Genomic DNA, 15,765 nt, shown 5'->3' on the forward strand with positions numbered 1-15,765 from the left:
TTTAATAACAGGGGGATAAGTTTTTCGGAGATGGTGGGGGTGTTGCCGATCAAGTCTGCCTTTTTGGATGGTTGGATGTCAAGCAAGAGGAGGAAGGAGGAAGTGAGCAAGTGTTTTCTAATTCAGGGGAGCAGAGATGCTGAGAAAGAATTACCAGTGCCAGATGTTCAGCTTGAGGAACATTGATTAGTCCAGAATTACTGGCTGCATTATTCATACTATAGCCTATGGTGGTCATGATGTTATTGATGTTCTCAATATGGAAGGCAAATATAGTACAGTCACGGCTGTCAGGGTGAGAGACGGCTTCTTTGTTTGATATGTTCAGATACTGCTCGGGATTTAGATTCCAAGCGACAAATAGCATCTTAAATTAGAAATCACAGTCTGCTTTCAATAGGAGGCAAATTGCTGCGCTCAATATCTGATCAGGGCAGATTTGAGAATGCACATAGGAGGAATGACTCCGTTTAGGATGATAAACTAATGAAGGATGCATGCTTTAGGCTTGTGACCTACATTAGTCCAGCTTAGAGGAAAATATATCCCAAACAATCCTAAAATGCTCTGACACGTAATAATTAAGTAGTCCATTTAGTACTTTTAACCTCAAGGTCAGTGAGCAGACACTATGTGACGATGTCCTCTTGCACGATCTCTCCCTAATTCTCTCTTTGTGAAAGTCTTCTTTTAAGCTGTTACAATCAAGACTGCCGGAACGAATAATTGCCTGTAAAAAAATAAAAAAACACAACAATGATTTGACCAGTGTATGTGTCTGTCAAAGCACGCTGCTATGTACGATATCGCTTTTCCTTTACCTGCTCCTATTACCAGAGACCCTTCTTTGTGATGGATGGCAGGAAAAAGGTTAACGGTTACCCTTTACAGAACAGTAAACAAAATAGTTTAGAGTTACAGAGGAACGAATTTGATAGGAACCATAAATTACTATCACGATGAATAATTGATGATTCATTAACAATGTGAATAAAAGTAACAGTCATGTCCAAAGGATTTTTTCAATATTCTGTCATCTGCTACATACAAACCCCAATTCCAAAGAAGCAAAATGTAAATCACAACAGAATACAATGATTTGCCAATCATTTTGAGCATATATTAAAGTGAATAAATTACAAAGACAACATATTTTATGTTCATATGATATTTTTTTTTCCATTTTATTTATTTATTTTTTTATTATTCACTCACTTTCAATTTGATGTCTGCAAAAAGTTCCAAAACAACACGGGACATTGTTATGTTTACGACTGTGTTAAATCACCTTAACTTTTAACAACACTCAATAAGTGTTTGGGACCTGAGAACACAAATTGTTGCAGATTTATATGTGAATTCTTTGTCATTCTTGCTTGATGTTCAACTTCAGACCGGGGTCTCCGTTGTAGTATTTGGCACCTCATGTGTCACTCATTTTCACTGGGATACAGTTTTGGATTGTTATCAGGCCATTGTAGTACTCAGACTCTTTTCATACCAAGCTATGCTGTTGTAAGACATGCAGTACGTAGTTTGGCATTTTCTTGCCAAAATAAGCAGGGATGTCCCTAAAATCGAAAATGCTTTGGAAGGCAGCAAATGCAGCTCCAAAACCTGTATGCACATTTCGGCATTATTGATTGCCATGGGCACGAACACGCCCATACCATCACAAATGCTTGGTTTTGAACTTTGCGCTGAAAACATTCTAGATCTTCCTTTTATCCTTTGGCCTGGAGGAGACGATGCCCATGATTTCTTAAAACAATTTTAATTGTGGACTCGTCAGACCACAGCACACTGAATGGGCCTTTTCCTTTGTGGCCAAGAGATTATGTCCATGATTTCAGAAAACAATTTGATAGATGGACTTGTCAACAATGCACATTTCCGTTTTGCGTGAGTCCATCTCAAATTTCTTCCCATTTCGTTTCTGGGACTTGTTGTTAATACTGTACTCTCTATGGCTTTTGCTTTGTATGGTGGATTTTTAACTTGCATTTGTCGATGGAGTGCCAAACTGCGTCAACTGACAATGTTTTTCTCAAGTGTGCCTTGAGCCCACTTGGCAATATATTTTACACAGTCTTTGTTTTGACATGTCTGATTTGTACTGGAGTATTTTCTCTCTCTACTGTCTAAGACTTTTGTTGCCCCTGTCCCAGCATTTTTTTGGAACATTACAGGCATGAAATTCAAAGCGAGAGCATATATGCCAAAAAACAAAAATGTCCATCAATTTGAGTCTTACTTTCCGTAAATATCTTGTCTTTGTACTGGAATATAAGTTGAAAAGGTTCTACAAATCATTGCATTCCATTTTATTTATTTTACACAATGTCCCAATTTCATTGGAATTGCGCTTTGAACAATTAGGTAAATGTTTGGCAGTCCACGATATGTTTTCTATTTCCATTTACTTTCTGGATATATCAAGGAAAAATATTGAGCCAAATTTTGCGACTTTTGTCAAAATGAAGAATCTGAGAGGTCAAACAAAATCCATTCAGAGACTTTGCTTGACCTCTATTTTGGACGTGTTCAGAAACATTTTTCCACTGATGGGAAATAATGAAATAGCATTTAATCTGTTTTGGCATTAGAAAACATTTTTCTTCATACAGATGAGATTGCAAGTAACATTTGAACATTCTTACATCCGAGTGGAAAACAAAGGCTCTATAAAAAATGTAAATTGTGTGCATTCCTCTAACTTTGCTGACATCTCTTCACACGCGGACTAAAAAAATGAAAGCATTTAAGTACGGTGGTGATTCCCTTCTTTGTTGCTGTGATGCATTAAGTTCCCTTTCCAGTTTTATGGTCACGATCAACATTTTCTCCCTATTTGACTTCACTGGCAGACTTCTATGGTGGCATTACAAAATAAAAAAGTGTTCATATTTTATTTCCTGAAATTTTTGGTATAATTCCGTTTTGTAGTACTTTAGGTCGAGAGACATTTGACTTCAATATGCTGCAACTTGCAGGCCATCGTAGGGAGAACACACTCAAAACTCTGTATGAATAAACCAGTGGTAGTTATCGAAGCTATACATCTGTGAATTAATCACGACTGCTGCTGTACATTCATCATCCTTGACTACGCCTTAAAACTACTTGAATGCCATTCTCAACAATAGCAATTTTCTGACTGTACGTGACTCATTATTGACCGATGATGTAAATATTGGTTTCATATTCCTCGACATCTCAGGCGAATGGCTACTATAGAGTTACTTTAACATTCACAATAATGTGATTTAAGTGTTTTTCATGCGGGTCCAGCCTGTTTATTATTCAGGAAATACAGTAACTGAGTTCTGTGGTGTACTATAAGAAACATCTTTTCTCCTTTTCTTTTTGTAATAGTGTCGTTTCATACTGTATCTGTTGGGTTATTAGGAAAGTCTTCATTAATGAATGACTGAATGAGGTTTTTCTTTATTTATTCCGCTCTGCTGGAACAATGTGCGTATGCATTTTTATCAGATTTGAAAGGTGTTACTCTTTTTAATAAATGTCAGTCAGGCTGCTATAAGCAGCCAGATTACCTGTTGGCTTTCTGCACCTCAGCTGCACTTCTGTCATTTAATCCTCTTTTTAATTACTATTGCAGATATGAGACTCAAATTAAGCTCAAAATGCTTGTTTTCCTAGCATGCAGATAAAAAGATTTACCCAGGGAGTTTTGAACACCTGCCCTGAAATATTGTTTCCACTGTACCCTGAATGCCATGTGGCTTAATTGACTTGGAAACGTCCCAAATGCGTCATTGACTATGTGGTCTAATTAATATTAATAATATATGCTATTATAAACATCAAAGAACATCTGGCGCCCCTGTTTTTCTCACCAGTCTGGCGTGCGACTCTCACTCTGTTTCATCTTAAACCAAACCAGCCACCATGAATAACTGTTTTGCATCTCAGGTGCTTGATTGCACATATAGAAAGAGCCACACTATATACAGTTTGATGTTGACAATATAACTGCCAAATGGCTGTGTAAGCATATACTATGCAAGGCTGTGATTGCATTGATGGGATTGTATGGGTATAAATCTTCAAGCCAATTTCCATATGAAATGAATCACTTGTCCAAGTCTGGTTGCTCGCTTTCTTTTCTTTTTTTCAAGCACGCTGGAGACTTTTATATAATTATTTACAGTTTTCTCTGCACATCCAGTAAGGTCAGATAACGCATATGCATCACTTTATTATATGCTCTATGTTAGGCAAGAGAGGCGGCAGCTTGTAATGATGCCGTAATTGGAGTTTTGCTTGATAAATCTAAGCTCTGAAATGACTCCCCTCACATATTGTGAAGCTCGACAATGTAAGTAAATCTTAAACTGATTAAGTTAGCATGAACCAGGCAATCACAAAAGATGGCACCCAGCCAGACGAAGAGCAAAAAGCAACAGAATCCGCAGTCTTTATGTTGTTTTACTGCTCTCATGTAGGTTGGCAAATGGTTAGGATGCTGAAAGATGAGGTCAGATTTGTGTGTTTTCCTTTTTTTTTTTTTTTTTTGCATTTGGAGCTGACCGGCAATGTCATCGTAATTTAAACCGCAGAATAATTGAGATACATAGAGAGCGTCTGAAAGAGTTCCATTAAGCAGTTTGGATTTTTTTTTTTTTTTTTGCACTCTTACTGGAGACATACGGGCGTGGCTCTGTTAAAGCCATTTTCCCGCTCATGCACATCCATGATGCTGGTTGCTGTGCACATTTCATGTACAGTATACTGGAATGAAATTGTACAAGCTTGATGCAAACACATTCATACACATACTGTACATATACAGCCATGTTCGCATTCCAATATCTGTATGGGGCATGACGATTGCCATTTTAGATTTGATTGTTTTTTTTGCTCTCTCAGGTTACATATACATGCATGGTGTCTTTTAGAAGGTAACACAAAGGCAGTTCTACACTAGTGAAATCTACAGCCACAATAATAAAAACACAGCCGGGCTGCTTTTACAAACATCTAAAATCCAATAAAGTGCAGTTCAAGAGCTGTTGTTAAAACAATTCATTTACACAGATGCAGTAATAATTCTTGGCTTTAACTGACACGGAGAGATATTCATTTGACGTTATTGAGGTTGTAGTTTTCAGTGGTGTTGAACTGTACTGTGCAGTTTCTTATCCTTTGTCTGCTTAGTTTAGCCTCAAGAAAAAGTCAAACTTGTACCTCTGCAAAGGTGTCAGTCAAAATGAATTTCAGAATATATTATTCAACTCTAATGAGATTGTGCGAGGTGTACCTAATTGTTGGTGTCTGTGAGTGAGTATGCACAGTACAAAGAGGAACGACTTTTGTCCAAGGACAGTGATATTTTATAGATTTCGACATTATAAACATAAAAAAGAGAAAGCCTCTTTTTACTACCGTTCATTGCACAATTGTAGTTTTTCTATTAAAGTTGGAAACAAAGTCGAGTGCCGACTTCAGATCATTAGATCTGGAGAATTACCTCAGGGTCACATCTCGAGGTGTATGAAATTGATATTTCTCTGGCGGGGATGAATCACTGTTGTAACTCAGATATTAGTCCATTAAAGAAGAACAATAAGGCATCAATATGCATGGAATTAAATTAATGGTGGTGGGTTTATCTGCCTATCCCAGACGCATCCCTAAAAGACAAAGTATAATGTATGGCCTGACCTTCAAATGCCAAGAGAGTGTTGGGCAATAAACTGCCAATATTTGTGGCTTAATGGCGTTGGATGACTTTTACTGTAATTGGAATGGCAGCGAAACAGCTGCGCTGTTTAAAGACAGTATGAGGCCGACAATTTCTTTTTCAAAACGATCACAGGGAAGTGTGTTTAACCCTAGAGGGTGTTTCTGGGATCACTACGAGGATTATTACGTAGGTAAACACAAGTAGCAGATATTATGACATTCATTTCATATAATTAATGGTTGAGTGGGATTCAAGCTTTTATAAAAAGGGTGAAAAATCACTGCCCTTCTCTATATTAATAAACATTTTGGAAGTGAAATGCAAAAATATATCGAGTGCTAGTACATTGCGGCTAATCTTTACTTGCTTTTAGAGAACAGGGCTCCCTCTCACTCTCTGTCTATCTACAACCACCACCCTCTTTTGGATGTTGTACAATTTCCCTCTTTTATTATTTCTGGAGGAATCTTGTTTAGTGTTAACATCTTTGGGTGTATTTATTGCACAAGGTGGTGGCATCAATACTGTAAAATGATGGATCACTGGAGCTGAAAGCTGATTACAAGCATGATTTACTGTGGGGCACCGCTTAAATCATTCAACTCAGCCCGGTGTGGGATTGCAACATTTTTCATGCTGCGAACAGTCGTTGCTACATGTGCCTTTCTCTGAACAAAATGCTTGCTATGCACACGCGATTTGATTATGTGTTTGCTGCTCTTGTGTGCATTAGGTGACAAAGTCTACAAGTGTCCACCCTCTTGTGACTACCCCGCCATCGGTTTCCAGCTGGACCGCTACCACTTCCCATCCTGGCAGAGCAGCGGGGATCTGTCCTCTCCACTGCAGGCCACCAGCAGTCGAAGCTCCAGCCCCAACCCGAAGCCGCGACCCCGGTCCAGGGAGGACAGGAGCCCTGTGAGCACTCACTTCCTTTCCTCAGACAGAGAAAATGCCCTGCTGGTGCCTGACAAGAATCCAGCCAGTGGTAGTCCTTCTTCCGTTCACACCAACAAGTCCCAGTATGAGCCTTTAGACTTGTCTGTTTCCTCTCACTCCACCGTGTCTCCTGCTCTGCTGGTCCAAATGTCTAGTGTCTTCAGCAATGGACTAATGCCACTTTCCAATTACTCCACTGAACTTGATGTGAAGCCTGCGTACAGGTGTGAGCTTTTGGGACTAAAAGAAGGTGTGGACAAAAAGAATATAGGATCAACAAGCCACAGTGTGGAAGGTGAAGTTGAGAAAACAAGACTTGAAGAAGAGCAGGATGGAGCAAATGAAGATGCAGTTGAGTGGAAGATGCTGAAAGATGCGGGCCAGGCGGATGTTGTGGTGAAGAAGCATGACGAGATGGGCCCGTGGGCTGCAGCAGAATCGAGCCTGTCCTCACCTGAGAACCTTGCTCCAGATCCGATCAATCCCTATCAACAAGCTGGCCTGCTCTCACTCCTCAGAGCCCAGAAGAATCAGAGTGGCACTGATAGGACCACCCTGAACGGCGGGGGCAACATGAATAATGTTGCATCAGGTAAGCATGTACTCTGTGATGGATTACTGATTTCCATCCCAACCGGTGTGCAATGGCACAGTAGATCATCTAGTGTGCTGCGGGAAATGGTCAGAAAATTCCACTTGTCGACAGCAAATTTGATTATTATTATTATTATTTTAATTAATTAATTTTATTATTATTTTCAATTTATTATTATTTTTAATTTATTATTATTATTATTATTATTATTTATTTATTTATTATTTTTACAAATTATTGACCAATCTCAATGTATTGAAAATGGCCTGCTCTGTTTGACGATCCAATGTCAATGGTTGAACAAACATGCCATTTTTTGGGTCTACTGAAAAGTGATGATTCTAGAGGTGAGGATCCTGACGCCAACAATTAAGTGCTTGGCAACCAGTCGCGTGTGTGCGCCCATATTAAGTCAAGTGAAACAGGCGCCAGCGCACCTGCAACTCTGTGTTTGAATAAGCATTCTAGATATTATTAGATATTAATAAAGATATAATTAATCATCAACTAAAAAATATGAATTTGAGAATAAGCTAATATTTCCTGAACTAGATGACGTCTTTAAAATCATTCTGGCAGATTAGTCTAAAACAAGTGAATCATTTCAGCACTTTTCACTTCAACTGATTATGAACATTTAATATAATTTACCATTTCGTGCCGTTTTATTACTCACATCTTCGTCATGACAAACAACAGTTGTGTCACTTCTACGCTCCACTGTGATAACAGCACGAGTAGATTTCGGTTACAACGCACCAACATTTTTGTCACTTTGTTTTGTTAACCTTTTCCGAAATAAACTTTTGCACATGCGCAATAAGGAGATGGAATAGTCCATTGCATTAGAATGTAGCGCACTCAAGTGATCGTGATAGATTCAAAATAGTTTAATGTTTTTTTAAGCGAGTGAATTAAGACTAAAACAATTACAATTGCTTTTAATTAAACAAGACCTTTTTTTTCCCAAATGATTTCTTTATCAGACGTCTCTAAAATCTGTGGGCTGTGTTTGCCTGAGGGTAAATCCACCACTGATGCCAACGAGTATCGTGACAGGCCGAATAGTAAATACCCTTCCACAAGATGGCAATTCAATTGTGTATCGATTTTTCCCGATATTTGTTTGTTTTTCTGTTATTTTTTGAGGGGTGGGTGCTGTGTCAGATTTTTTTGTGTGACGCTATAAATTTGCTGCGCTGCTGGCTTCAAGATTAGGTGGTTGATACTGCCACCTAGTGGAGAAAAAAGTTCATTATCTATTTGCTTTCTGGAGCACTGCAGACCAGAAGTGTCTGGGGATTTTGATCACAATCACGTCAAGCTTCCTGGAGATATCCGGCAAATGTGTCGCATTGTTAGTTACAAGATGCTCCCTAACACTGCCAGCTTTTCACCACCCAAACAGATTATGGCAGCCACCAGTGTGAAAATAATGTGTGTGAAACGATCACATCACTTGAAAATAACACACCTCACAGATTGAAAACAAGTTTTCGCTTTTTTTTGGGTATTGTTTGGAACTTCTAACTGATCTGAGCCAAGCAAGACTCAGGTGTGCTTCACTGATTACCTCGACGCTTTAAGGAGTGATATAATCTCCTTGTGTGATAGGTTACAAATGGCCCAAGCCAATTGAGCCCCCTGATAGAGAGGCTTAAAGCTCTTGTGCTGGTGTGATACGCTTGCTGAGTGCAGATTTAATAATGCTGTCTCTCAGGAGAGGGGATCCAACAGCTGGGGTCTTTGGTATGCATGTATTATGAGTGCAACATGATACACCTTCGCTCCTCCCCACCTCCTTTTTATTCCCAAACCCAATATGTTCACGTGAAAGACAGGAAAGTGCCTGTCAACTCCATTAGGGATTCACATCTGTTCCTTTTCTTTATGATTCTAACAGCAACTTGTAGTTTTGTGTCATCCTGCACAGATGGTTATTATAATGCGGCAAAAGGCATGTCTCCCCTTCGACGCATCTCCTAGTTGTCACACTGACGTAATTGGACCTAATGCCATTTAAATTTCAAAAAGAAAAAAAAAATGGACTATCTTGAGTTATGTTTAAAATTCCTGTGTGGACAAAAGTTTTGTTTTCGCCTATTGGATCAAATAAAGGAAAAAATAAAGTCCCACCCCCTTTGTAGCTACATATTACATTACAAAAAGTCTTTGGCCACCATTTCAGTTGTTGTTTTAGCAATGCATTATATCATAATAGTAAAGGTTCACTCAGTAGTATAAGTATACTTGATTGGTTGTTAGTTAGCAGGCTATTTCTTGGCTCATCGGGGATGACAAAGTGACAAAGGGTGAAAATAAATTCAAATACTATATATTTGCCCATCAGACCCTAAACTTACCAAAATGATAATGAGGTCCTTATACATATTGCACAAAATCTTAACAAAGGGCATGCCTCTTGCCTTTAGAGAAGAAAGTTATTCGTCTCACGGTCAAAATCAAAGAAGGGCGCTCTTCTAGCTCACATCACACATCTGATGCCCAACGTGTACGGGCTCACGTGTGCTTAAATGTAAACGTGGCAACAGGAGAAACAGAGGACAAGTGTGGCGCCAGTCAATGTGAGGGTTGGCACTTGGCAGGTTTGTCTCGACTGTATCTGTGGGAATCTTCGTCAGTTCCACATCAAGCACTTTTAACCATGTGATTTGTGGGCCTTAAATGGGCCTTCCCCAAACTGTCCAAATCGTCCCGTAAAGACTAACAATTAAGATTCAGAGGGAAGGCCAAACAGGAGGGCGATCAATTTAATTAAGAGCCGTGTCGCGATACTTGAGCCCTTATTCTGACTAACGGCAGTCATCTCCCGGAAGGCATTGTTTCAAACATTCTTCTGTATTCAGCGGCAGATTGATTTTGTCTCATGAAGCCGATTTCAGAGCCACAATTAGGTGGTGTCAGTCAAACGGGACATTGAGACAGATGAGTGACATTGAGAGTGCATGGAGTGTCCTCCAAAAGTGAGCGAAGCAGGTGGCCCAGCAGACTGTCCTGTCTGTGGCATTGACCAGGTGGCTTTGTCATGGGGCTGTCTCCCGTTTGCCCCCATCCTTTTCACACTGGATGGCATGTCGAGTGGCACGCTGACATATTGCCGGGCACACTGGACATGGAGTGATGCGTTTGCGCTGACAGCTCGGGTCGGCTCCAATGTGCCAACAGTGGTAATTGGCCAGATGGTGACCTCTGTTTGAACCTGTCTGCATGCTCATTAGTCTCATACGGAACAGAACCCTCCCTTGTGTTCTTAACTGAGCCTATCGTCCCTGCGATGCTTTCATTTAACCACTAGATGGTAGCATTTGCTACGCTAAAATGCACTGAACTCTCCGAAAACGGTGCAATCATATTTCAAAGGCTCAATAGGCAAAAGTGTTTTGATAACATGATGCCCTTGGATAACTTTGAAACAGTGACAAATGAACTGATAAAGCCCGGCCTATCCCGGTGAATATGAGAAGATCCATACAGAAATGATTAAGGATGGAGAGAAAGAAAAGGCCTGTATGAAAGGGATGAGTCATTATCTCATTGTCTGACCTCTGTGTTCCCTCCGTGGAGGGAGCAAGAGAAAAGGAGCGAGAAAGATGGCAGTAGATGGAGATAGATGGAGCGACAGCGAGGTGAAAGAGGAGTAAGCGGCGGTGCGCCTGTCTCCATGAGCAGATGTCGTCCGAGGGCAGCGAGAGGGCAACGCGGCCCTCTTTTGTGCCGTGCTTCTCCTCATAGAGATAATGAAGGGTGGAGTGCTGGGAAGGATGTGCAGTCATCACTCACTGTCTGTGTGCCATCAGAGCTCAGCACTGTGTCATCCGTCACCATTCAGCTCCTCTGGCCCCCGTCGGCCCCGCCACTGTCATCATGGTCATTATCTCAGACACAAACACACACTCGCACGCGCACGCACGTAAATGTGCACTTGGAGCTGAGGCAGGTCATGATAACGTTTTTATCATTTTTACACTGCTGCCGATTCAATATTGCATGGGCCTCATCACCATCACCAATGTGGCCTTTTCTCCCATGAAGATTTAAAAATTCAAGAGAAAACATCAGTCATCTTGAGTTACAAGATGACAAGATTAAATGATGATTCTCGGTAATATTGCTGCACTTTGGCTATGTGCAAAACGCTCATTTTACTCATTTTATGTGCATGGGTGTAACACAAATAACAAGCGAATCCCAAAATAAAATATCGCTTTTAAAGCAGATTGTCTCAATCTGTTGGAGCCTGACCACCGCATAGTGTGTGAGTAAGATTGGTTAAAGATTGAAAGTAACTTATTTGCATCGGCTATTGTCAAGGACAAAAAAAGTCTATTTCTGGGTCGTTTATCTCCCAAATGTGTAAAAGTAAAAATACAATTGATGTTAAAAAAAAAGAAATTAAAATAAACACATAAATATATACATAAAAACTCATGCCGAATAAAAGCAGATAAATTGCATCAACTGTTGCCAAATGTTTTTTTTTCAAAGTCATTCAGCGTTCCTTTAAACACATCCAATCCAACCCATTTTTTTAAGTTTGACGTCATTTTGTAGTTGATTTTAAAGCAAGTTTTAAAATCTTTTCCTCAGACAGACTCGCACATGAGCACCTGCTGGTGATTACGTAGTTGCAAGTGGACATAGCAGAGCATGCAACACAAATGACCAAATCATGACAACGACTTACGGCTTTAATATTTTGTCATAAACCTCAGCGCTGTGTGATATGCAGCGAGGGGGCGTGCCAATTACAATATCGTAGTGTGTTATGTGCTCTTGCTTGCTACATCTTAAGTGTCATTTTCTCATCATACAGGCTACTGTCGTTGACAAAATCAGCATTGTTCTCCCCCTCCTCACTATTGGCATATCATTTCTCTTTCTGTCAGCACCTCACAGTCCCTCCTTTCTCATTTCCCCTCCAATCTATTTGTGCCTGTGCATGTCCATGTAAAGGTATAGGATCACACACACACTGTGTGTACATTGTGTATGTGGTCGGTATGAAATCTGCGGCGAAAAGCAAGCTATGAATAGAGGATCATGTGGCGAAGAGATGGATGGCTCCGAGCCCACTGCTGTCTCCTCTAATTGTAAAATATTAGTTACATTAGACTCCGGTCTGTGATTAATGGAACTTATTTGGAGGTTGCCCTCTCCTGGACCTCCCTTCTTCTCCTGTGGGAGTGGGGAGGAAGACCAGCGGCTCCGGTAAGAAGAGGAGGGACAGAAAGAAGGAAAGACAAGCAGGATCTGATGTAGGCATGAGACCTTTTTGACTCGTTTTGATCTGACTATAGGAGGGCTTCATTTTTTATTTATTTATTTATTTTTTACATTTACACCAATGTGTAACATCTGCATTTACAGTCAGTCAAAACTGTAGGCAATTTGATCGATAAAAAAACTATAACTTTGATGTTTTACGTCAGATTTGATTTATTTTCCATTGTTGTTGATTGTTGCTTGAAAAGTGATTTGAACAAAGGCGTTCGTATAATTACCATTTACAGCCTTCTTCTTTCCTATTGTACGCGCCACACACACAAAACCTTGTATGCCACTCTGATGATATTCACATGTGTCAGGTCTTATCCTCTTTGTGACGAGTGCGTGTGTGTGTGTGTGTCCTTTATTGGCCATCAGGTTATTATACACTAGCAGATGGAGCATTACCTTTTATTGCACACACCTTCTGTGAGTTTTCCCAAATTTCCCCCTCAAAACACAATTTTATGTAGATGCACGGCCAGTATTCAGCTTCCCGCAGCTGTCCGGGCTCTGATGATGAGCGTGATCGAAAGGAAAAGGGAGGAAGACGCAAGCGAAGGGGGGAGGGAGGCAGAGAGAATGTGAAAAAGGCTTCAGACGGCCCTCGGTTTTTGGGAAGTGATGTCAAATGACATCAGCACATAACGGTTTACTGTAACGGTGAATCACTGAGAAACACATTGAAGTGCAAGACAGACAGGAAAAAAAGAAAGTCATTTTATGAGGTAACCCTTCCCGAATTGCACCTAAATGAGCAAGGACACGTGTCCATCAAAGCACAAAGGTAAAGGAGTCATTCGTTGAATCACATTGACACTTTCAGGCTTTGGTGTCAAGCTGATGTTTGCTGTACATTAAGGTCGGACAAACGCATGGAAGCGATTAACTGCAATGCGCTGTTGTTTGTGTGGTTAAAAGTGAACCACATCAAGAGGAGCGAGTGGAGTTAAGTTGCACGGGAAAGACAGGAAGTTTTGACATTCCTTTCCTCTCTCAGCTACAGACGTCTGTCATTCCTCAACTCAACGCTTGCGTGTGTGTGTGTTTATTTATCTGTGTGAGTGTGCGTGTGTGTGTGTTTGTAGCAAGCAGGAAATGGGTGACAATGGATTAGAGAGGGTTTCATATCTGAAGTTCAAAATCAGCCCAAGCCTTTGCTTGACAACTGAAGGAATTACTCAGAAATGGTCTGTTTACAGCAAAATATTAGTAAATATAAGTAAAGAAGAAAGTGTTGTATTAATCTGATAATAGAAGATTACATATAAAATGATAAATAATAAATATGCATCCATCTATCCAGCCATTTTCTGGAGCGCTTATACACACTGAGGTTGCAAGTGTGCTAGAACCAACCCCATCTAACTTTTTGGCAAAAGTAAAACTCCCTGCCCTGGTTGCAAATATGGCATTAAATGTTAAATATCAACTAAAAAAAACTGATAATAAAAACAAAGAGGTCAGTGGAGTGTGCGAGTCAGGGTGAACCCTGCCTCTTGCCCTGAGTCAGAGACACTCTAAAAACAGTTGGATTAAAATAATAATTAAATATGGACAGATCCACTACTAGGGTCAATTTGACTCACATTTCTGGGTATTTGTTGCAAAAAGCTACCCCACAAATGTGTCGTTTTGTACAAAACAATCGATCAAATTTGGCTGTGTTCAACAAAACAACCCAAGAAGGTCGGTCAAATTGACCCAATTAGTCGATCTGTCCATTTTTGACCCAGATTGGGTTATTTTTGACCCAAGCGTTTTTAGAGTGTAGGATAGTCTCCTGCTCACCCGAGCATGACCCAAATGTGGGCTTAGGCTTTCATTGTATAGCGCATTTCCACCTACCACTGGCTCCTCTTCCACTTACTGATGACGCAGCATCAGGAGCAGGTGGGGGTTCAGTATCTTGGTCAAGGACATTTCAACGTGGACACGAGGGCCGGGGATCGAACCCACGACCACTCAATGCCTTCTTTTAAGGAGCAACTTCCTATTATGAGGAGCTTTTTTTTTTTTCAGAAAAAAAATGTTCCACAAAGAATTATTTTGAACCTTGCAAAAGTTTAGAGTTTGGGCAAAATTATTATAATAATTATAATTTTTTTAAAATTTGGGAATGAAATTAGAACGCCATTCATCCAACAATGTTATACAGGGGACCAGACTGAAAAAAAGATGTACATGGACTATATTGACTGGCCGCACTAAGAGGTCCACCTGCACAGTCTAATGGAGTCCGATGAAAGTTATGCATCAAATTCTGGCTTTACAAGAGCCTCAGATTTGATTGACACTGCCGGACAGGTGTATATTCAACAAAATGTTTATTGTCATGGATGCGAAACTGGATTCTTTTTATTAACTTCTCCAACATATTTTCCCGACGATGCAGAAAATGTATTCGATAAACTTTTTTCTTCTTCCCCCTTCTTAGCTCGGAAGCCTTTCCCGTGCAAATATTGCCCCTACAGTGCCTCCCAGAAGGGCAACCTGAAGACACATGTCATCTGCGTCCACCGAAAGCCCTTCGACAACAGCCTGTACCCCGACCGTCGTCTCCGCCGCTCGCACACGCCACAGCGGTCGTCCAGCTCGCCACCGAGTATTGCGGAAGACAATCAGGCAGCGGGGAAAGAGCTGATCAACGCTGCATCGCTTTGTGGGTCTTGATGTTGTTGTCATGGAAACCACTGATACAGACAGTTATGAATTCTTGCTTTGGTAAGAACGACTGAGATGTTACGTTAAAAGGAGCGATTACGGTATGCACTTTCTTATGTTCTATGATTATGTAACACTTTCGGGTGTTGATACACTAAGTACTAGAGACCTGTTCCTTTGCTTCTTTCCTCCTTTGTGTTTCCTTCAGACAGAACTTACAGTAAAAGAAATAAGGGTATTTTCAGCTGTGTCCTGTGGGAATATAGATCCCCTTTAACAGCAAATGTTTATGTACATTCCAGTGTTTCTTGAAGATGTATTTATCTGTAGCAATGAGGTTGCATATAATAATACTGCTAATAATAAAGTCCACTGTGATGTGAAAGTGTAACAATAAGAATAAGTGCATTTCATTTTGGCAGCTAGTCCAAACACATAGCATCTATCAGTTCAACACTCGTCCGGTAGGGAGAATGTACCCTGTCTGCCCAAAGCATTTGTTCCTTCATCCAGTAAATACCCCATGTTTATTTTTTTTCTCCTAAATATCACTCCATTTCCCTTCCAGTCC

General features: G+C 40.3%; 1 protein-coding gene across 2 annotated transcripts in view; it reads left to right on the forward strand.

The window, feature by feature from the left end:
* Positions 1 to 15,556, forward strand: part of LOC148335348 (zinc finger protein 536-like) — a 30,363-nt gene extending 14,807 nt beyond the window's left edge. For both annotated transcript variants that reach the window (XM_088298934.1, XM_088298935.1), the window contains exons 3-4: positions 6,444 to 7,241; positions 14,968 to 15,556. In XM_088298934.1, the coding sequence (XP_088155060.1) occupies positions 6,444 to 7,241; positions 14,968 to 15,203 (1,034 nt within the window). In that variant the 3' untranslated portion in view covers positions 15,204 to 15,556. The remainder of the gene's footprint in view (positions 1 to 6,443; positions 7,242 to 14,967) is intronic.
* The last annotated feature ends 209 nt before the right edge of the window (positions 15,557 to 15,765 follow it).

Source organism: Idiotropiscis lumnitzeri, chromosome 6 (genome assembly GCF_059441095.1).
Source record: "Idiotropiscis lumnitzeri isolate Australia: NSW breed Sydney's pygmy pipehorse chromosome 6, RoL_Ilum_1.0, whole genome shotgun sequence".
In the NCBI taxonomy this organism is placed as follows: Eukaryota; Metazoa; Chordata; class Actinopteri; order Syngnathiformes; family Syngnathidae; genus Idiotropiscis; species Idiotropiscis lumnitzeri.